The sequence below is a fragment of the Glycine soja genome, chromosome 8 (assembly GCF_004193775.1).
Source record: "Glycine soja cultivar W05 chromosome 8, ASM419377v2, whole genome shotgun sequence".
In the NCBI taxonomy this organism is placed as follows: domain Eukaryota; kingdom Viridiplantae; phylum Streptophyta; class Magnoliopsida; order Fabales; family Fabaceae; genus Glycine; species Glycine soja.
Window position 1 is genome coordinate 42,127,008 of NC_041009.1, and position 23,347 is coordinate 42,150,354.

The 23,347-nt window shown below is 31.5% G+C and overlaps 2 protein-coding genes across 3 annotated transcripts; both read left to right on the top strand.

Annotated features, from left to right (window-relative positions):
- The first annotated feature begins 6,622 nt into the window (after nt 1–6,622).
- Nucleotides 6,623–9,230, top strand: LOC114423279 (delta(8)-fatty-acid desaturase 2-like). The gene has a single exon (XM_028389973.1). The coding sequence runs from the start codon at nt 7,166–7,168 to the stop codon at nt 8,510–8,512; it is 1,347 nt and encodes a 448-aa protein (XP_028245774.1). The 5' UTR covers nt 6,623–7,165; the 3' UTR covers nt 8,513–9,230.
- Nucleotides 9,231–18,530: 9,300 nt separating this feature from the next.
- Nucleotides 18,531–22,920, top strand: LOC114423280 (cullin-3A-like). Of its 2 annotated transcripts, XM_028389975.1 has the most exons (3): nt 18,985–19,110; nt 20,181–20,322; nt 20,484–22,920. In XM_028389975.1, exon 3 carries the CDS (start codon nt 20,497–20,499, stop codon nt 22,519–22,521), a length of 2,025 nt encoding a protein of 674 aa, XP_028245776.1. In that variant the 5' UTR covers nt 18,985–19,110; nt 20,181–20,322; nt 20,484–20,496; the 3' UTR covers nt 22,522–22,920. The 2 variants fall into 2 exon arrangements, with proteins under 2 accessions (XP_028245775.1, XP_028245776.1); XM_028389974.1 differs by lacking the exon at nt 20,181–20,322 and having other exon boundaries at nt 18,531–19,110.
- The last annotated feature ends 427 nt before the right edge of the window (nt 22,921–23,347 follow it).

The window sequence follows — 23,347 nt, forward strand, 5'->3', positions numbered from 1 at the left end:
AGAGAAGAAAATTAAGAAGAATTTTGTGCCTAAAATTTTTTTGTATATTTTTAGTTCTCCTAAAATTAAAATATGTCATAGTTTTACTCGAATTAGGTTTGAGTTAACCGAACTTAGTTTCAAGCTAAATAATGATATATTTTAATTTTATAACGACTAAAAGCATATAAAAAAATTTGTAGAGATTAAAAACGAATATTTCTATTTTATAGGGACAAAAAAAATATTTATTTATAATTTTTATTGGTTAGTTATAATTAATTAATCCAACTAATCACATTTTTCAGGTAAATATGGTCAGAGGTCAAGTCATGGATCTTCTCGAGTGGGAAGTGCATCATGATTTAGGACTAGGGTGACAAAGTAGTAAGGAGTTAAAGAGAAAAGATGATAAATTAATTAATGGACTATTATCATTTAATTAAAAAAACTTATTACAAATATAAAATTTGAAATGTTGATTTTGATCCTTACAAAAATATTTATTTTTTTATTAAAAAAATATTTTTTACAAAAAAATATTTTAAAGACAAAACATAAAATATAATTTACAACAAAAAAAATTATAAATACGAAAAAGAAAAAATACTAAATTGAAACAGCTAAAAAGTTATTTAAACAATTAAACCTAATAATAATGAATCAATGATGATGATTCCATAAAAGTGATGAAAATGATAACCACGATTAATTTTGACAGGCATGCAAAAGGCATTGGTTGGTGGTGACATGTTCTTAACTTAAAAAAGTTAAAATTAAATTAAAAACTAATCGTACTCTATTGAATCAAAATATATTTTACCACTAAAATTGAAAGCTTATTGATTAGCATGTTCCTCGGGAGATGGTGGTGGTCCTGGTGAGTTATATCTATCACGTGAGGTGGGTCCTACGATGATCCATCGACAAGAAATCCATATTTAAAAATTGAGCTTCGTTTTGCCCTAGCGTCACTGGATATACCTCAACTTATGGCTGTCCCTGTGCTGTTTTTAAGTAGTTGAAGTCAAATAAATTAACATTCAAGAATCAAGACTCGGCTACAAAAAAACAAAATAGTTGCATTCAAGACTAAGCTACAAAATACTAGTAGTTGCTTCCTTTTTCTTTATTGGAATCTACGAGTATTTGGAGGCTTTAAATGGTAATCTAAATTCTAAACACACTTCATCCACCCAACCAAAGTTGCAAAGTTAATTAAAAATTGAAAAATTAATTTATTAATTATAATATTTAATAAAATTAATTATTGGAGCAGTTGAAAAATATAGAATAACTATAAAATAATAAAATTATGATTTATTTAAATAAAATAATCAAAAATTGATAAATTTATTAAAAATTAAAAAAATATAAAAAAAATTAGAAGCTAACATTTTTTAAAACACTAAAAATTATTAATAAATTATTAAATAACGTTTGTTTACTGAATAAATAAATGAATTTTTCACCTAATAAAAAAATGAAAAATTAACTCGATATGATAACTCATGTCTCACATTGAGTTTTTGAAAAGAAAAAAAAAAGCTTAAATTCGACACTAGTAAAATATACACTTAAATTTCATCCTAATAAAATATTCTCCTCAGTAAGAGTAAAAAAAACACGCACTTGTTGGTTTCAAGGATAATTAATTTAAATTATTTAAAAAATATTTTGTATTTAATTAAGAATTAAAAAATATAATAATTGAAATTGGAGAAAAATATCATTACCAAAGCAAGATTTGTTTGGAACAGTCAAATCAAAATGAAGTGAGTCACCCACCACGCCGAGTCGCCGAGAGAATTTTATTTTATTTAGGCCCTAGTTGTGAAAGCGATGACATGACCTTCCAAAGGAAGAATATACAATACGACACGAGTCACTTTGGTAACAATAATGGCATTTTTTATGGAATGAAAGAAAAATAAGAAAGGAAGAAAAAATGGTTTTGGTAAGACATAATCAATACAAATCCTTTCAATAATAATATTAATATTTTTTCTGAATAAAAAAAATTAATATTTTAGGTGATTGGATGAATTTTAAAATTAATTTACATGTAAAAAAGGTGAAATCATTTTTTTACAGAACTCCTTCGCTTTAATAAGAGATTTGATTATTTTCTATTCTTTTGCATTCAGTTTTTTTTTTTCCATTAACATGAAAAGCCTCTTATTACACAATATTGATTAACGAAACGACTCTTTCTTAATTTAATTCGGAGATCAACCAGTATGTTTTATAGATGAATAATTAATTTGATTATATAAGGGAACTAAATTTATGCATAAAAAATAACGATATTAGTTAATGATGCATTTAAGGGTTGATTGGTATGCACTTTTAATATCAATTAGACAATAATCAATTCATATCACTTTAATAATAACATCAATATTTTACATGAATTTTTGAGAGGGATTTACATACAAAAAGGGTGGAAATTTTCTCTGCAGAACTTTTTCACTTTAATAATAAGAGATAAAAATATATTCAGTAAATGTAATATTTTTTTAAAATAAATGGAACTATTTTTGGTGGACATGCAATTTTTTTATTTCTATATTAAGTTATATACCAAAACAAATGTCCTAAGAAGATATTTTTGAAATCAAATTTTGGTCCATTAAATTGTAATTAAATTATTTTTTACAATAAAATTCAGTGGAAATTTTATCACGATTATCCATACTATTAAAATTTTTGTTATTTCATTAATTTCAGCATGTTTTTAATAATTTTTTATAAATAAATTTTAAACAGGAAAATAACTCAATTGTTATTTCATGGACCAAAAATTTGCATTAGTCAAAATTAATAACGGATGAATATAAATATGTAATAATTTATATAATTAGAATATCTATTTAAATATAAACCATATCTATATTATTTGTTTATTATCACACAATTTATGCATTTAATAGAATTTTGATAGACGAACAAAAAAATTAATAATTTAAAATTGAAAATTAATTTGACCTTAAAATGCATTGTTCATTTGTAAAATTCTTAATGGAATTTTTTTTTTACTTTTCTTACAAATAATATTTTAAATAGAGATAAAAAAAATTTCTTTCAAATCCACCCGTGATTAACATCCATATCAACTTAAATAGTTATAATAATTAACATAATTTCAAACTAATAGTCCTATATTTTAATTTTAATTAATTAACATAATTATGACACTTTTTAATTAAAAAGTTAAGATTATTTTATAATAAAGATAAGACAAAAATAACCAAACAAATAATCACTGGCACAAAGAATATCAAATAACTAATTGTGCAATACATTTACGCTGATAATGAATTGCTCAGGGTCTTGTAGTAATTTGCTCAATAATTTATCAACAAATTGTCCTAAACACGTGAGACGACCCCATTAAGAATCTTCCGTTACTTTGACTAATTATTGTTCGACAACACATCAACACGATCGAATTTGTTATTATATAAACAAAACATTATATACACAACCAATATTTAGGTTATTTTATTTAAAGTATATTTCTTATAACTTCATAGATTAAAAAAAAAAAATTGTCGAAATTTAAACTTAGCATAATTATAATTGTAATCTCTACATTTAATTTAGATTTTCATTTAATCTTCTAACTTTTTGTAATTCAATTTAATCCTTCAAAGTTAATTTGGGTTTTAGTTTTGCTCCTCTACCCATTTTTTTTCTTAAGTTTAGTCTTCAAAACTTTTTTGTTTGACTAAGTTCTCCACTGATTTTACTCCGTCTTTGAAACTTTATTGATTCAGATAAGTTTCCGCGTTTAACATTGATGTGAGATTCCGACAAAAGTGATTTACAATAACAGAAATAGTGGCTGGACATTTGATCCACGATAATGACTTTACAGTAGTGTTTAAAAAGTATAACAAAGGAGAAAGTGTGAACAAGTGACTAAATAAAGACAATTTGCAGATATTTTCATTTATTAAGATATTTTCATTAAATTATAATCATTAACTATACAAGCTACAAGTAAAAGAAATCATAATCATTATTCAAGATCTTATCATTTATTAAGATATTTTCGTTAAATTGAAGGACGAAACAAAATTAAAAGAAAATATTTAAAACAAAGGAAATTTAGAAGATTAAGTTTAATAAAAACATTATTAAAAAAATTAGAGAATAAAATTAAAACATAAATTAAAATACAAATTAAATTTAACAAACGAAAATTATTATTTTTCCTTTAAACTTTTTTCTCCTTAAAAACAAGTTTAACAATTTATCATTTTTTGTGTGAGCCTTAATAATTTATCAATTATCATTTTGGGTCGTCCAGCCATTCTTAATAATTTTATTGATAATTATTTTTTGTGAAAAGAAATTAATTGACTATAAATATGGTGTGACAAGAATGAAAAATAATATTTTTTCCTAAGTAATGACTTCAAGGATTTGATCTTAATCTATGCCTATATAAAATCATGTATTGGAAGATGAAAAAATGTTAGAAACACATTTGTGTGACATATTTTTTAGCACACACTCTTTGATTAGTTAAAATTTATTTAAAATGATAATTTTATGGATCTCTCATCATATTTAATACTTTTTCTCCTAAATTATTTGTAATTTTTAATAAATTTTAACTCATCATAAATGATGTATTTGAATGTGTATCTCTAGTACTCATTGTATAGATCTTAGTACCTTTAAGGGATTAGTTTTTATTCCTGAGTCTCCACCGAAATACATATCAAGTTTAACTATAAATGTTAATGAATCACCTTTAATAAATTCTCCTTTCAACGGGATCTTTTTATTTTATCGGTAGGAATCAAATATATTACTAATAAATTGAGGGGTTAATATCATTTTTGGTCTATTATATTTTACAATTATTTTGTTTTTATACATTAAGTTTCATTCTAATACTTTAAGTTTTCAAAGTGTCTAATTTTGGTCTTTTCTTTTAATTTTTTCTAAAAAAATTAGTATTCTATTAACTTTTAAATTTTAAAATAATTAATTTAATATAATGACAACTAAAAATTGTCACTTATCTTTATTTTATTTTAAAAAATAAAAAATCACCACCTTCTTCCTCACCTCACCTCTTGAGCCACCATTGTCTTGCTGCCATCACCATCACCTACGTGCAACAAATTCCTTATTAGGGTCTTTTCAATATTAGAGTTTTTCTTCTTCTTTTTTTTGTTGGTTTTCTTGATCTATATCATGATGTTGTATTTATCAATTTTATTATTGTGGTGGCTAGCAAATGTGGTGGAGGTAGGGGAAGGTGCGGCACCAAGTTGGCCAGTGATGATTGCAACGAACACAAGCTAAGAGAAAGGGTCAAACTAGGAGAGAACAAAAGAAAAAGAAAAAAGTAGAAAAATTATCAACCATTATATTCTAAATAAATTAATGTAACAATAGAAACATTAGTTTAACCCGGTAAAACCCCTTTCAAAACAAGCTCGACCTATTCATACATTCTACTCAATTAATTAAGGGTCCGTTTTTGGATTGTTTTTAGGTTTTATTTTTAAGTTTCAAATGTAATTTTTAAAACAAGATCTATTTGAAAAAAAATGAAACTAAAATAATTTTAAAATCATTGTCAAAACATTTTTATATTCACTCTTAAAACCAATAAAAAAATACACATTTTTCACATACTATCATCTCACCTTTATCTATATCATCACTATTGTCATTAACACCACCAACATTGTTACCACCGCAACCACCACTATCATAGGGGCGAATCCACTTGAGACGCAATGGGAGCAATTGCCCCCACAAACTTTTAAAACCCTCTTAATGTAATATACAAATATAATTATAAATTGTTCTTGTAATATGAAATTTAATATAAAAATTAATTTATAATATAAGTATTGTCCTACATCATAATATTTTTGTATCCGTCACTAACCATCATTAATATCACCTTCGTCACCACCACCTTCATCTATACTAATGTCGTCATCACTGATCGTCACACCAACACTACTATCACCACCATATTGTCATGGTCACTATCTACATCACCACCACCACCAATGTCACATCCACCATCACCATCCTTGTTGCTGTCATTATCATTATTCAGTCACGATGTTGGTATTTTTATTGGCTTTGTTATTAATGACATCATCACCATTATGATTACTATCATACAAAATTATTTTTAAAATAATTTTAGTATGATATAAAACTTTTAAAATAAATTTATTTGAAACAATCATATTTTAAAAACTAATTTAAAATTTTTTAGAAACTAAAATTAAAAACTGATTTTTATTTTTAAAAAAGAATAAAAACCAACCTAAATGGAACCTAAGTTAGAATCTGTAGGTTTCCAACTATACTTGGATAATTTGTACCATGAATTAATTGTTCCAATATAAAACATTATCATGTCAGGATCAAATTGCAAAGATGGCTACTATGACTCCCTCCACGACGACCGCTAAGCGTGGGAGCGGCAGAGAAAAGGTATCGCAATTTCCGCTCCCAAAATATCTTTTTGTTGGACTTTATCGTTGCAAAATACCCTGCAACGCAACCCTATTGTTACAACCCTGTCGTGCCCTACCCAAAAATATACACTAATAAGCCCCAGTTATTATTATTATTATTATTATTCATTTGAAGAAAGTTCGTTACAGCCACCCAATAGCTGGTTCCTTAAGTATAACAGGTTGGTTTGGTCTCTGACTTGGACAACCCTAAACCAAACCTTTTTTCCTTCTGTTTGTGTGGTGCTCTTTGTCTCACACATAAGTGCCCCTTCCTCCTCCCCAATTGCCAAAAGATTTTTAAATCGTTCATTTAATATTATAATTTTAATAATTTTTCTCTCTACCATATAATACTATTTATCCTTATTAAACCTTCTCTTTCCTATATAAACTTGTCTCCAAAACTAGTTTCTCATAAAAAAAAAAAACAGATAGACACGAAGATACTCACAAAGAGGGAGATTGAAGGAGGGATATCAGATCCCTATTTGTATTTGGGGTTGTCTTTCTGAACAACCCCATCATATATCATTAAGAGGGGTATCAAGATCAATCCTTGATTAGCAAGATCATAAATTTTCATTCATATACACAATTTACATATCGTAACAAGATCACATTTGTTTTGTTTTGTGTTGTTTGTGTTGTTGTTGTGTTGTTGATCTCATAATAACAACATGGAGGGTGAGAACAAGAAGTACATCACATCTGAGGAGCTGAAGGAGCACAATAAGCCAGGGGATTTGTGGATTTCAATCCAAGGGAAGGTTTACAATGTTTCAGATTGGGCAAAGGACCACCCTGGAGGAGAGGTTCCCTTGTTGAACCTTGCAGGCCAGGATGTGACTGATGCATTCGTAGCATACCATCCAGGCTCAGCATGGAAGTATCTTGATCCCTTCTTCACAGGGTACCACCTAAGAGATTTCAAGGTCTCAGAGGTGTCAAAAGATTACAGAAAGCTTGTGTCTGAGTTTGTCAAAATGGGTCTTTTTGAGAAGAAAGAGCATGTTACTCTTTACACACTGTCCTCTGTTGCTGTCATGTTTTCAATTGTTGTTTATGGTGTCATAGGGTGCAGTAGTGTGTGGGCTCATCTTGGTGCTGCCCTTTTGTTGGGCTTGCTTTGGATGCAAAGCACTTACGTGGGTCATGACTCTGGCCACTATGAGGTCATGTCTAGCCCTGGCTACAACAAATTGGCACAAATCCTTTGTGGCAATTGCATGACTGGGATAAGCATTGCATGGTGGAAGTGGACTCACAATGCTCACCACATCTCATGCAATAGTCTTGACTATGATCCTGATCTCCAGCACATACCTGTCTTTGCCGTGTCGACACGGTTCTTCAATTCAATCAAATCTTGTTTCTATGGAAGGAAATTGGTGTTTGATTCATTATCAAGGTTTCTCATCAGCTACCAGCACTTCACATTCTACCCAGTTTTGTGCTTTGCAAGGGTCAATTTGTACCTCCAGACTTTGTTGCTGTTGTTCTCTAGGAGAAAGGTGCCAGATAGAGCCTTTAACATAATGGGGATCCTTGTGTTTTGGGTTTGGTTCCCTCTGTTGATCTCTTCACTACCAAATTGGGGAGAAAGGGTCATGTTTGTGTTGGCAAGTTTTGCTGTTTGTTCAATCCAGCACCTTCAATTTTGTTTGAACCATTTCTCAGCAGATGTGTATGAGGGCCCACCAAATGGCAATGACTGGTTTGAGAAGCAAACTGGTGGCACATTGGACATTTCTTGCTCCTCATGGATGGATTGGTTCTTTGGTGGCTTGCAATTCCAGCTTGAGCACCATTTGTTCCCAAGGCTTCCAAGGGCACAATTGAGGAAAATCTCACCTTTGGTGATTGATCTTTGCAAGAAGCACAATTTGCCTTATAGGAGTTTGACATTTGTTGAGGCCAATCTTTGGACTCTTAAGACCCTCAGGACTGCTGCTCTTCAGGCCAGGAATCTCAGTAACCCTTCTTCCCAGAATTTGTTGTGGGAAGCTTTTAACACTCATGGATGATTTTTGTGAAAAGATTGATGATCATCAATCAAGTTTCTCTCTTTTTTTTCCCACCCTTTTGAAAAGCTTTTAATCAACATCTTGGTTGTCAATTTGTTAGATCTCACATTTCTTAATTGGGCATGGAATTTTTAATCTCCCTTTTCTTGGGTAAGGAATAAAATGATGATCACTTGTTATTATGCAAAATTCATATCAGATTCAGAGGCTATTCTGGTGGGTTCAGCAAGAAATCTATTACTTGGTTAATCTCCCTTTTCTTGGGTAAGGAATAAAATGATGACCACATGTTATTATGCAAAATTCATATCAGATTCAGAGGCTATTCTGGTGGGTTCAGCAAGAAATCTATTACTTGGTTAATCTCCCTTTTCTTGGGTAAGGAATAAAATGGGGTATTATGCAAAATTCATATCAGATTCAGAGGCTATTCTGGTGGGTTCAGCAAGAAATCTAGTACTTGGAGGAGCGCAACTCGGATGACTTGTTTTGGGGTACTAATTGCTTTGCTTATTTTATGTTTTTATGATTTTGTATTTGTATTCTTTTATGGTGAATTTTTTATGATATTGTTGTAAACCCAGCATATGTAGAAGAATCTTTTCATTTAGGTGTGCAACTTCGTGCTGAGTAGTTTACTACGAAGTTGGGTCCACCCGTGGTTGCTTCCACGTGAAAATTTCGTACATAATAATACTTCCAAATTCGTGTTGATGTCCTTCATTGCTTTATTTTCTTATTCTCTTTCTCACTTTTCCCTTCTTTGCATTTAATTCACTGCGCAAATTATGTAATGTGAAATGCATATTGTGCGCATATGCTCGTTGCACGGATTATGTGTTTCAAGCATGTTTAGCTTGTAGGAAATAATTGGTTTTTATTTAAAAGTTCTATTGCTTATAAAATTAAACAGTTATATCTTCAAAATAAAACAAATCAAGCATATGACTAAGTTCTGTAAAAAAATTCAAATTATGTAAATTTTGATTGTTTACCATTGGTAATAGGAAACAATGCATTTAGTTTCCAATTTCCAAAACTTACTAAAAATTGTTTTTATTTTTTATCTATTAAAGATGGAGATTAAGATTGAAAGGACTAATTAAATGGGGGAAATTTGATCTCATCTAATTTTAAGCGACAAAAAATGCGTCAAAATTTCCTTTAGTTACGGGCATAAGATTGAGTTATTGTAATATCTTAAATCTCTTATATATTTAATCAATCACACACTTCTTAAAAAAGGGATTTAAGTAATTTTGACTTATAAAATATCATAAGGTAATTGTAGTTCTAATTATTTTTTTTCTATTTTATAAAATCCAAAAAATATATTAATGTCATGTCTCATTTTATTTTAGATTTCAATTTTATTTATTTATTTTCTTTAGTTATTTCTTTTGCTACGGCTTTCTTTTTATCTCCCTACTTTTCTCACATTTTCTTTTTCTTAATTTTTCTTTTTATCTCAATTTCCCCCACTCATTCTAGACGTTCCAACGGATGTGAAAAAACATCACTCGTTATTTTTATTTTAAAAAATTACCAAAAGTGAAACAAAGTTCCACATCAAGTTTAGATTAAATTTTTTTACCAAAGTAACTTCAGTGTACAACTGCAGAATGCAAATGCTCAGTGTGTACACATTTAAAGTTGTCAGTTACTCTTCATGAAAAGTCAATATTTGAAGATTTCGAGACATTCAACCCATCATCATGACTTTCTTTAACAATCGTCATGGCTACATAGTCCGGTAAAAAAAAATGACTATATAGTATACTATTTAGATCTAGAAGAGAATATTTAACCCACAATATTTGGGTCAATTAGATTTTTATTTCGTCAGTCCTAGATCTTAGTGTAAGGAGGCATTTGGTAAACAATCTTGAAAAAGTAATGTGCCATCTAGGTTTTTTTTTTTCATTTTACAATTGTATTTTTTAAATTTTTGTATGCTTTATCTTTTTTCAATTTTTATGTATTTTATCTTTTAGTAACAAAAGGCCGTTGTTCAGCAAAAATTAGTGACAAAATACTCTTATTTTTAAGGAACGCATCAACACTTCATTACAATTTAAGAGATTGGTAAAATGTGTAGGAAAAAATTTAAGTGATAAAAATCGTCAGAAATGACAGTGATTGAATGGTGAAGTATGCAATTAAGTTAAAAAAACATAAAACAATAAAATTATGAACATTTTTAAAAAGTTAATTTGTAAAAAAAATATTGACATTTGGTAAAAAAAAATCTCAAAAAATAAAAGGAAAGAAAAATAATTTATGGGCATTTTTAAAATGCTAATTTATAAATTAATGAGAACAAAATTTTCTCATTTTCATAAATGAGGATAAAAAATTCTCATAAAAACCAATTATAAGTTTATTGAAGCTTTCTTTGATAGATAAATAAAAAAAATACATTTAGAAAACAGTAACTGATCATAGAGTTTAATAATTATAAGCTAATAATATAAAATAATTTAGTTTTTTTAGAATAAAACAATTTAGTTGGAAGCAAAATATTTCCTATTTCGCATTTTATAAAAAGAAAAGAAAAAAATTTTGATCCCTCACCAACTTTAAACAAAAATGCTTTCTTGCCATTACATCTCTCATGTCTCTTTAGATATATATTTGAGTAAACTACATTGACATTCTTAATTTTTTTTTAAAACGGCACTCTTAAAAATTCTTTAAATTACATATATTTCTTTTTTTAAAACATTTATAAAAATCTTAGTAGAAAACATTCTTTCGTATAGGAGTGTATAAAAAAATATTTTTCAAAAAAATAAGGAATATTAGTATAATATTTTTCAAACAATTAAATAGAGTTGATGTAAGAGTAAATAAAAAGGATATATACAAAGACAAAATTAACCAAACCTTAATAAGAATCACGATTCTTCAATTGTTTTGAATCGATGCAAATAAATACTAAGTTTAAAAGATTATGTCTGAAATGATAACAGATGAAATGTGTTAAATTTGTGTTTGAAATATTATACTATATTAGACCAAATTAATGCTGTGTTTGATCCTTTGTATTAAAAGGGAGAATAGATGAAATGTGATCAATCTAGAACATGCATTAAGAATAGAAGAAAAATAATAAATATAAAAACAATTGTATTAGAAGGAAAAAAATACATAAAATTAGGTTAGTCGTTCCAACCCAATAGATGAGGAGATTAGTTATTCATAACTTGATTACATTCTTTTAAATTTGGTTGCCCACTATTTTCTCTCGCTTAAGTACCCTGTGTAACATTCTTAATTTTCAACTTATTGATGACTCTCACACCACGACACTTCACGCAGTGACACTTCACTCAACATCCTTGTTGGTCAAAACCTTCCATCGATCAGAACCTTCCATAGGTAGCCCTTTCCGAGACCTCGAAAATAAGTTTTGTCTGCTTCTAGGATCAATGACTAACCCCACAAACCAACACAAAAACATTTCAACCTATTTTGTCCTCATTCACACATTTTTTAGGAAATTTCCAAGAAGGTCACCCATTCCACAACTACTCCAATCCAAACACGCTTAAATATGAAGTTCTTAAGTGATGGACTATCATAAAGTAGATGCATAGTGTTGGTATAGGTAGTACCAATTAATTCTTTTAAGTCATTCTCAACTGCATAGTCTCATACTTGTACATCCTTTGGATCATTTTCATTCTGGTGTGATTTGATTGAGGTGTTACATGCCCACTAGCTTTCGCTCAGTTTGTCCTCGAACCACACCGCACTAGGAGAGAGGTATGCTCCGATACCATTTGTAACATCCTTAATTTTCAACTTTTCGGTGACTCTCACACTACAACACTTCACACAACATCCTTATTGGTCAGAACTCTCCACCGGTCAAAACCCTCCATTGGTAGCCTTTTATGAGACCTCAAAAATTAGTTATGCTTGCTTCCAAGATCAATGATTGACCCCACAAACCAACACAAGAATTTTCAGCATGCTTTGTCCTCACTCACATGCTTTCTGAGAAACTTTCCAAAAGGTCATCCATCTCATAACTACTCCAAGTCAAGCATGCTTAACTGTGGAGTTCTTAAGTGATGAACTATTGAAAAGTATATGCATCTTGTTGGTATAGGTAGTACCAATTAATTCCTTTAAATCATCTTCAAATGTACAGTCTCATACCTACACAGTCTTTGGATCTCTCATTCTGGTGTGATTCAATCAGGGTATTACACCCAAAATGTCGCGCTTTAGTGAAGCCTTTGTGTTTTATTTGGCTTGTTGTCCTCACTTAAGTGTCTTGTGGTGGGCTTAAGTGAGGACTAGTAGATCAAGATATGCTCTTTGTCTGAGCTCGCTTAAGCACCCAAAATGTCATGCTTAAACGAGTCATGGCTCTATAAATTGTTTAAATTACCTCTCTCTAGCGCCCAAAGGCTCACTTAAGTGAGATATGTTTGTGGCTTCTTCTTTTTAGTTTGTCTTGCTCACTTAAGCGCATAACAAGTCACGCTTGAATCAGCAAATGCCCACTTGTGATTTTTGACTAAATATCGGCAAAACTCCATAAAAACATCAAGAAATCTTAACTAATTAGCATCCTAAGATATCTAAGTGTAATTTCTTATTTAATCCTAACTTTGAGTCTAAACAAGGCTTATTATATAAAAAATAATATACAATCGCCTCAAATAATGTGTAGATTTTAAATGGATTTGATGATTATCACTTATCTTACCTATAAGATACCACTAATATCTTATCTTATTTATCCTAAATATAAATATAAGGTAAAACTAACATATTTAAAAAAAGAAGATAAAACAAATATTTTTTCTTATGTTGTCTTATCTGAACTATATATTTTCTATTATTGTCATATATATATATATATATATATATATATATATATATATATATATATATATATATTCTCTTTTTGGGATGTTACACTAAACTTGTATATCTATTTGTAAGAAGGTTAGTTAGTCTGTGTACACCTAACCTTAAATAAATTTATTGATTTGTGTAAAGCCACAAGTAGCTTGGTAGGAAACAATACTTGTGTTTAACTTTGAAAAACTAATGTGACACTACTTGGGAGAAGTTAGAAGTAGCTTGTAAAACTAAACTTGTATATTTGTGAAAGATAGTGAAAATTTGGGGGGTTGTCAAGAAGTAAACATAGTTTTAGTGAAAGAGATGAACCAATATAATTCTTTGTGCTTATGTTTTCTTTTCTTTACTTTATCGTCTAAGCCCTAATTAGGTTGTTATTATTTGTTTAATAAAAAAAATTCTTTGAGCATCTTCTAATCAAACGATGAAGCTTTTTGCAAAAATATTTTCAAAAATATTAAAATCACAATTTAAGTATTCTTCTTGTGATTTTTTCCTTTACACTTCCCAAATAAGGCAATACCATTATATTCTAAATCAATCATACCGCAGTAGTTTAGGATAGAAGCAAAAATTGTCTATAGAAACAAATAACACAAGAAAGGGGATTGAATTATGTTTTCTGAAATTTAATTTTTTTTCTAAGACTGAAAACATGTTTATCGTCTGATGCAAATAAACCTAAAAATGGATAAAGAAGTTTTGATACAAACTTTATCAGACGATGAGAAAAATAATTTTCTTGGTAAATCAAAGCAAGATATAAGATCTAAAAACAAATTCAAACTCTTTGTCAGTTAAAGCAATAAAGGAAGCACACAAAAAATTATGCTTGTTCATCTCAAACCTGAGACTACTCTAGTTCTTAGCAACCCACCAAGTTTTCACTAACTTATCAAAGTTACAAGTATTTTTCACTACCACTTTTGGTTCTTACACATGCAAGCTCTACCCCAAGCTTGACTAAAGCCAAGTATTCTTTGTTCTACCAAGTCACTGTTGGCTCTAAACAAATCAACAAGATTTGTTGAAAGTGTGCGCATTGACTAAGTTGTGATCATCTTATAGACGGATAAATTACTCGACATTTTTAGTCTTTTCTCTCAAGATATGCAAAATGTTTTGAGAGCTTAATATATATACAACGATTTACAGAATGTTTTACAAGAAAAATGAAATAATATGTTCACATAGATGATTCGTGTCTTGTTTCTTCAAAATTTCTTCTATATATAGCCTTCGTATTCAATATGTGTTGTTTGACAATGGTTTTATTCTTCACTTTGCTTTTAGTCTAAAGTTTAGAGCCTGTTGGAGCATTTAATGCTTGCATTAAATGTACGTCCCTTCTCATGCAAAGTCCATGCTGATAGACTAGGATGCCTTGTACTTCAGTAAGAAAGTCATTTCTTTCTTTATAGTAGGTTTGCAATAATAGAATGCGCCTTTTGATGAGGATCAATGTCTTCCAAATCACGAACTCCATTTATTCTTCATAGGACTTTGACAAATCCTAGGAGAATGTTTTTTGCATAAAAGAATCTCATACACAAAGTATTAATTGAAGGTTTTAAATACACTACTTAAATGTTATGTCAAATCGTTTTATGAATATATCATTTGAAAATGCAAACGCAGAGGTATAGATTATGATTTGATAGCGCATCAAACTAAACTTTTACCATTTGTATTTATTCACATTTATTCAAAATAATTAGGAGACATGGTTAAGCTTAAAGACATAAATGTCTTTTGACTTAACACTATCCATATAAATATGATTCGTTGGCCCTACACCCAACTTTTCTTAGATTCTAAATAAGCATTAAAATCCCTAATAATCTAAGCTTTACTATTGTTATTTGCAATATATATGATCTCATTATAGAAAATGGCTCTAAAGGTTCGCCAAGAACTAGCATAAACACAAGTTAAAAGGAAAGAAACATCATTTCCTTTAAAACTCACCTTGCAATTAGGGTGTTGAGAATGGATTGCCAAAATGGATATGACTACATAAGAGGAGTCCTAACTGAACCAAATGCCACCTGCAAAGCCTACAACATAAATCTTAAAGTAACAATTGAACCCTAAATTCATGATGACATGATTCTCCTTATCGCCACTAATTATGGTAATTTGATATTTACGAACCAAATCTCTCACAAAGGAAGGAAATGTTCTACTACTTACGCACCTTGAATTCCATGCTAAAATGTTTATATGATTCATAAAATAAAAAATAATTGTTAGGGATTATTGACGACACTTAAGTATGGTCGATCTCCATAGCACACTGAGGTAGTTGCTTGCCAATGTAGACTCTTCAGATGATTGCTTCACATCTCCCTATTCATACATATAGCATGTTGATGGGTCCTTGTCATTTTGAATCATGGAATTTTCAGGGGAGCCTTTCATAACTTTATCTCCTCCTAGTTCTATAGCCATATTTTTCACTATCATAACATGATGGTTAGTATTGTTTTGAATTCCACAATCATGAGATGATGATGCCTCTTGAACCTTATTCATTACCCTTGTATTACAATCCTAACTCTATTAGGTTACCGGCTCTAAACACTTGGGATTTTATCAATGGAGATGTTAAGCTCAAGACTAGGACTAAGCCCAGTTTGTGAGTTAGTCTTGCTCCTTGTATCTTTCCCAGACTGGAAATGTTGGCTCAATTCTTTCCTTGATAGATCCAAGGTCAATTTTTTTTAGCATTAACTTCATCTATTTTTTTCAAAACACATTTTGTTTCCAAATCGGAAACTATTGCATATGCAAGTGCTTGTTGTTCTAACCGTTTACCTCTATTACCTCGACATACTCTAACACATCATTTTTGTCATTGCAATTCTCCCTTTGAGAATATCAAATTGTGATCCATCTGGTGAGAAATTTCTTATCCCTTTCGATGATACTTGTCCACCTTGCTTCTTCATGTGGGGTTTTCTCCTGATAGTCATCCATAGGCCAAATGTGACATCTTCTTGTGGGTTGAAATGGATCTTCCTTTCTTCTAATTATTTGTCAATATATTTGTTCCTTAACTTCTGTTTGTTCACCCTCTAATGGAATCAATAGATACACATCCTTACGATGTCTATATCTTTCACAATGGAAACATACAAGATTATAGATGTAACTATCATTAAGATTTCTACAGACACATAAATTAAAGAGTTATATGTTATCATGTAGAAGCTGACAAATAAATAGATAAATCAAAACTTAATTCCAAATATAATTAAATACAACTTTTTTCTTGCTGGTATTGTACATCACATAAAGGAATTTCATAAAAAGGTAAAACATAACTAAACCACGTCTTCTATGATAAGGCTTCATGCTTTGACTACACACGCCAAAACTTGTTTCCTAAAAAGGAGGAAACTGAAAGGGATGAGACATAATATCTTAATGAGTGCTCTAAGGACTCTACAATTTGGTTTGACTCCTATATCTTAACAACCCTATCATTTATCTTTCACAATTTTACTCTTAATGAACCATTATCAACATGCTTCATTCCTGTATATAGTTGATCTTATACCTTTTAATCATGACACATCTCATGGATTTCTCTCTTATTCTCAGACATCCTTGTTGTCTCTCTTTCATTATTCCTTTAGGGTCTACTTTTCTACTTCTAACACTTAGGGTTGTTTGACAAGATCAATTCTAAGGTTATTGATACTCTAGGATACACTTAACATTCACTTTAACCGCATAGTTCTTTTCTTCTTTTTGTATTGACCCATAGTCATCATTCTATCTAACGACTAATACACACATTTTATTCTCTTGTAACATGAACAACATATAAACACTAATATGATAACACACTCACGACTTAACATTCCATCAGTTCTAAGGTTACTCATACTCCACGATACGCTTAACATCTCCTTAACTCATGTAGTTCTATTCCTCTTATCGTATTGACCTACTATCATCATTCTGTCTAACGACTAATACACACATCTCACTCCCTTGTAACAAGAACACCATATAAACACTAATATGACAACATACTCACTACTTAACATTCCATTAGTTCTAAGGTTATTGATACACTTAACATTGACTTTAACTCACGTAGTTTTATTCCTCTTATTGTATGACCCACTCTCATCATTCTATCTAACGACTAATAGACACATCTCATTCCCTTGTAACCAGAACATATAAACACTAATATGACAATACACTCATGACTTAACATTCCATCAGTCATATTACCACTCACAATTACTAATCTTATTCAATACAATGACATGAAATAGAGGTACAATCACATCTCACACAATTTCAACACAACATAGTCCAACACATTGCACTACAACCTTATGCTCATTCATAACATGTTCATAACTCTATGCTCGATGCTCATGTGATACCACATCTAACTCAGGAGAGTCTAGGAGTGTGATCTACCAAGAAGCGTTATCGATGTCGATGCACTACACAACCTAGAATGATCTACATGTGGTTGTTAGGGCTACTTGGATTTGCAAGTATGCTCAATCTTATGGAATCGACATGAGCTAATGGAATCAACATGAACTAATGGAGTTTCCACACCAGGTCTCTCAAACCCTAAGGTTCAGGCTAAACCTATTGTGACCTCCACCTTCTTGGTTCACATATATTCAACAACTCTCAAATGTTATGATGCATGTCTCAAACATTCATGCATACAACAATTCCATTGAACCTCATGCCAAACATAAATAAGTCCATCCTCGTATCTCACATGCTAGGTCATTCACAAGCAGAAAAACATTCAGGCCCATTCTCGTAATCTCATAGGCTAGATCATCCTGTCAATGACATCCAACAATACCTTATACTCATACACATTATGCCTTCATCACTATATTGAGAGAAAAAATTGTTAAGAAGAATTAATCCCTTATATAAGTATTTGTATTCCAAAGAATTAATCTTAGGCATTATACCCAAAAATACTCTGGTATCTAGAAACATTAAAAGAAAATATAATCATTGATTTTTAAATCAAGTATATTTATTTTAATTATGTAAAAAATACATTTAGAAGACCCAAATCCTTTTCTAAATTCGTCTAATAATTAAAAAAAGTATGCAATTATGCATAATGCACTGCTTAACAACAGACGCGCTGAAATCATTCAAGTGCGAAACGCGAAACTTTGAAAAGAAACGATTCGTAATCCTTGAAACGAAGAAAAACACAGCGAGGCACCATCCTCATCCTCATCCTCTCTTCTTCTTTTACGAAAGCAAAAAGTTACTCCAAATCAATCCCAACTCACCTCCATTTGTTTCAAATCAATTTTCATCGCTAATCCAATCCTCTAATTGCCCCCGGTGAATCACCAACGCTCCAATATATAATTCAAATTTTCACGTCAATCTCATCGATCTCGCGCTTTTATTTAACGTGAGGCGTTTTCGGAATCTGGGTTCGAAGAAAGCTTCGATTTTTGGGTTGTGGGTATTATTTATTATTATTATTGGGATTGGGATTAGGATTAGGATTAGAGGGTTGAAAGAAAAAAAATGAGTAACCAGAAAAAGAGGAATTTCCAGATAGAGGCGTTTAAGCACCGCGTGGTGATGGATCCCAAGTACGCCGACAAGACATGGAAGATTCTCGAACATGCGATTCACGAGATTTACAACCACAACGCTAGCGGTCTCAGTTTTGAAGAGCTTTACAGGTTCCCCCCTCTTTATCTTTTTTTCTTATCATTTCCGTTAATTTAATAATAATCTTCATTTTTTTAAGAAGCACAAAATGTTTTTGTGTTGTGAGTATCTGTTTGGTTATGAGCTATTAATTGATGTGACGTCTTATCTTGATCTGAATAAGGGTCGGAGTACATGTGATGATTGGGGGAGTGTGAAATATGATATAGGGGCTCTCTTCGTAGGATTTGAGGTGTTGTGCTTTTGTTACTGTTCTTTAATCTTGTTTTGATCGGCAAACATTAGGTTGTTAGTTTTGTTAGAAATGTCAGTTGGAAGATTTGAACCCGCGATCTATCTCTATACCTTCTCCCTTCACCCTTCTCCAATCACTGGACCAGCCTTATATCTCCACTGTACTTTAATCTAAATCAGTGTTTTACATTGGTAATTTATATTAACTTTTAATGAAAGCCTTTGTTATGTTGATTATCGAGGTAAAACTTCAATTCTGATTAGATAATAGCACCGGAATCACTTATGGAACTACATCTAAGTTTTGTCCTTTGGATTGTTCAAATCGGAGTAGGAAGGCAAATTCTATCATTTTCTGGGTTTGATTTTCATGAGGTTATTGAGTCTATGATGAAACTGTATAATTTAAGGTACTGTAACGATATGCCCGAGAAAGACGATTTGATGTGCAATGTTTTGGTGTTGAGGATCAGCAGCTATATGTGACTGTGGTGTTGCGATTAGTTGTTTATGTAGTTGATTGCTTTATTCGGGTTACTGAACAACATTCAGGGTTTGGCACTAGATTTCTTCATTCAATTCTTGTTTTTCCTCTCAAAAAGCCAGTTGAATGTATCAAATTTCTGATGGTGTCAATTGATCAATGTGGTTGATACCACTAATATGACAAGGCTTGCTCATGGTTTAAGAGGATTTTTAAATAATAGATATGGAACCTGCTGTTGGAGAGATTTTATATGATTATTCATTAATCTATGATGTTGAAGTTTGTAGCCAAGCTTCCTTTACTGTCTCTCCATGATTTCTCAACTTTGATAATACTAAAGTAATAAATTATTTTTGGCAGTTAATATGAATTTGGTATGTGATTTTTCCTTCTAGACATGTACACATTAAGAGGGCAATCCTTGACCCAACGGTAAGGTTGTTGCCCTGTGACCTGGAGGTTATGGGTTCTTTACATGAAAATAGCGTCTTTTCTTGTGGAGGTAAGGCTGCATACATCTGTCTTCCCTAGACCCCACCGTGTGGGAGTCTTGCACTTGGCTGAGCTACATGTACACATTAAAGGATCTTATGCTTATTTTTCTTTCCACAAGGGAAAACATATGTTTCTAATTTTCCTCCTTCTATTTATGTGTGGATTTAGAAATGCATACAACATGGTGCTTCACAAATTTGGGGAGAAGCTCTACTCAGGGCTGGTTGCGACCATGACTGGGCATCTCAAAGCTATAGCTCAATCTGTTGAAGCTGCTCAAGGAGGTTCTTTTCTGGAAGAGCTGAACAGGAAATGGAATGATCATAATAAGGCGTTACAAATGATCAGAGACATACTGATGTACATGGATAGGACCTACATTCCAAGCACCCAGAAGACTCCTGTTCATGAACTTGGGCTGAACCTGTGGAAAGAAAATGTCATTTATTCCAGCCAGATCAGGACTCGGCTATTGAATACACTTCTGGAATTAGTACATAGTGAACGCACTGGTGAAGTTATTGATAGAGGCATTATGAGAAATATAACAAAAATGCTTATGGATTTAGGCCCTTCTGTTTATGGGCAAGATTTTGAGACTCATTTTCTTCAAGTTTCAGCTGAGTTTTACCAGGCAGAATCCCAGAAATTCATCGAGTGTTGCGATTGTGGTGATTATCTGAAAAAAGCTGAGAGGCGTTTGAATGAGGAAATGGAAAGAGTGAGCCATTACTTGGATTCCAGGACAGAAAAGAAGATTACTAATGTGGTGGAGAAGGAGATGATTGAAAATCATATGCTAAGATTAATTCATATGGAGAATTCTGGCTTAGTGCACATGCTTTGTGATGATAAATATGAAGATATGAGTAGAATGTATAACTTGTTTCGTCGTGTTACTGATGGTCTTTCAAAAATTCGAGAAGTGATGACTTCACATATGCGAGAGTCTGGTAAACAACTTGTTACTGATCCTGAAAGATTGAAGGATCCAGTCGAATATGTGCAGAGGCTCTTAGATGAGAAAGATAAATATGACAAGATCATAAACTTGGCATTCATCAATGACAAGTCTTTCCAGAATGCTTTGAATTCCTCATTTGAATATTTCATCAATCTGAATCCTCGTTCTCCAGAGTTCATTTCACTATTTGTAGATGATAAACTCCGGAAAGGTCTAAAAGGGGTTAGTGAGGATGATGTAGAGGTTACTCTTGACAAGGTGATGATGCTGTTCCGATACCTGCAAGAAAAAGATGTTTTTGAGAAGTACTACAAACAGCATTTGGCAAAGCGGCTTTTGTCTGGAAAAACAGTTTCTGATGATGCAGAGAGAAGTCTCATAGTTAAGCTCAAGACAGAATGTGGTTACCAATTTACATCTAAATTGGAGGGAATGTTTACAGACATGAAAACCTCTCAGGACACAATGCAGGGCTTTTATGGCTGCCACCCTGAACTAAGTGACGGTCCTACGCTTACTGTCCAAGTTCTTACAACAGGGTCTTGGCCAACTCAGTCTAGTGTTACGTGCAACTTGCCAGCAGAAATGTCTGCGCTGTGCGAGAAGTTTCGGTCATTTTACCTTGGCACCCATACTGGCAGGAGATTGTCCTGGCAAACTAATATGGGCACGGCAGACTTGAAAGCAACCTTTGGGAAGGGGCAGAAGCACGAGTTAAATGTCTCTACTTACCAAATGTGTGTTGTCATGCTGTTTAATAATGCTGATAGACTGAGCTACAAGGAGATTGAGCAAGCAACTGAGATTCCTGCTTCGGATCTTAAAAGATGCTTGCAATCATTGGCTTTAGTTAAGGGAAGAAATGTCCTTAGAAAGGAACCTATGGGTAAAGATATTGGTGACGATGATGCATTCTATGTTAATGACAAGTTCAGCAGCAAACTTTACAAGGTTAAAATAGGAACTGTAGTTGCACAAAAGGAATCTGAACCTGAGAAGCTGGAAACCCGACAGAGAGTGGAGGAAGACAGGAAGCCCCAGATTGAAGCAGCAATTGTGAGGATCATGAAATCCAGGAAGCAACTTGATCATAACAATCTTATAGCAGAGGTCACGAAGCAGTTGCAATCGCGTTTCCTGGCAAATCCAACGGAGGTAAAGAAACGGATTGAGTCTCTCATTGAGCGGGACTTTTTGGAGAGGGATGATAGTGACAGAAGATTGTATCGATATCTTGCTTAGAATTGGAGAACTAGTTTGCTTCAGTGATTACAATGTATCTTTATGAACCAGGTAATAAATTTACCTTTAAATAGCTCCATTGATTTTATTGTACATTAATTTGTTTTCCAATTCTTTGTGATGTTTCATCATTTAGTATCTGTATGACTGTATTCCCAAGCAAATTAGGGTCCTTGCCACCCATGTTTGTAGGATGTCAATGTGAGGAAGTCTTGTATTCAAATGAAGTAAACCATGATTTTTTTGTATCAGAAAGATTGAGATGACATTAATTTAGTCCCTGGAAGATGGGGTGACATCAATTCACTTTTCTAAATATCAATGTTGTCTTTCTTTTCTTGTTATGCAATGTTGTTTTCAATAATAATAGAGAAGGCTGCTATTAATTCAGTTCCTCCACATCACATATTTTGTGCACAAATGGATGGTTTAGAGTGCCAATCTTTGAGTAATTAGTGATATAATTAAAAACTTATATTTGTTCTTTGAGAGTCTTGTTATGTTATGGCAAGTTTTTCCTAAGTGCCAATAAGGTAATTGTTGCTGTACGCCTTAACCTAGAAGAATTTCACTAACCTTACAGCACTGTTAAGTTACTTTTAGAGAAGATACAGGTCAGAAAATCAGTTTGTTCTCATTTCATATGACTCCATGTTTTTGTGGTAACCAAGTCATGAAAAAGATTAATAGATATATATAAATAAAGGGAGAGGAGTGTTGACAACACACTGTTTAATTTTATTATTCATAAAATTTTATTAAAAATTGATATATAATCATGACTGAAACTCATTAAATAAAAAGTAAAACTTGTGATTGATTGAAT

Coding starts and splice junctions, on each gene's coding strand:
- LOC114423279 (XM_028389973.1), top strand. CDS start 7,166: ATGGAGGGTGAGAACAAGAAGTACATCACATCTGAGGAGCTGAAGGAG.
- LOC114423280 (XM_028389974.1), top strand. CDS start 18,950: ATGAGTAACCAGAAAAAGAGGAATTTCCAGATAGAGGCGTTTAAGCAC. Junction 19,111..20,483: donor AGTTTTGAAGAGCTTTACAG/GTTCCCCCCTCT, acceptor GTGTGGATTTAG/AAATGCATACAACATGGTGC.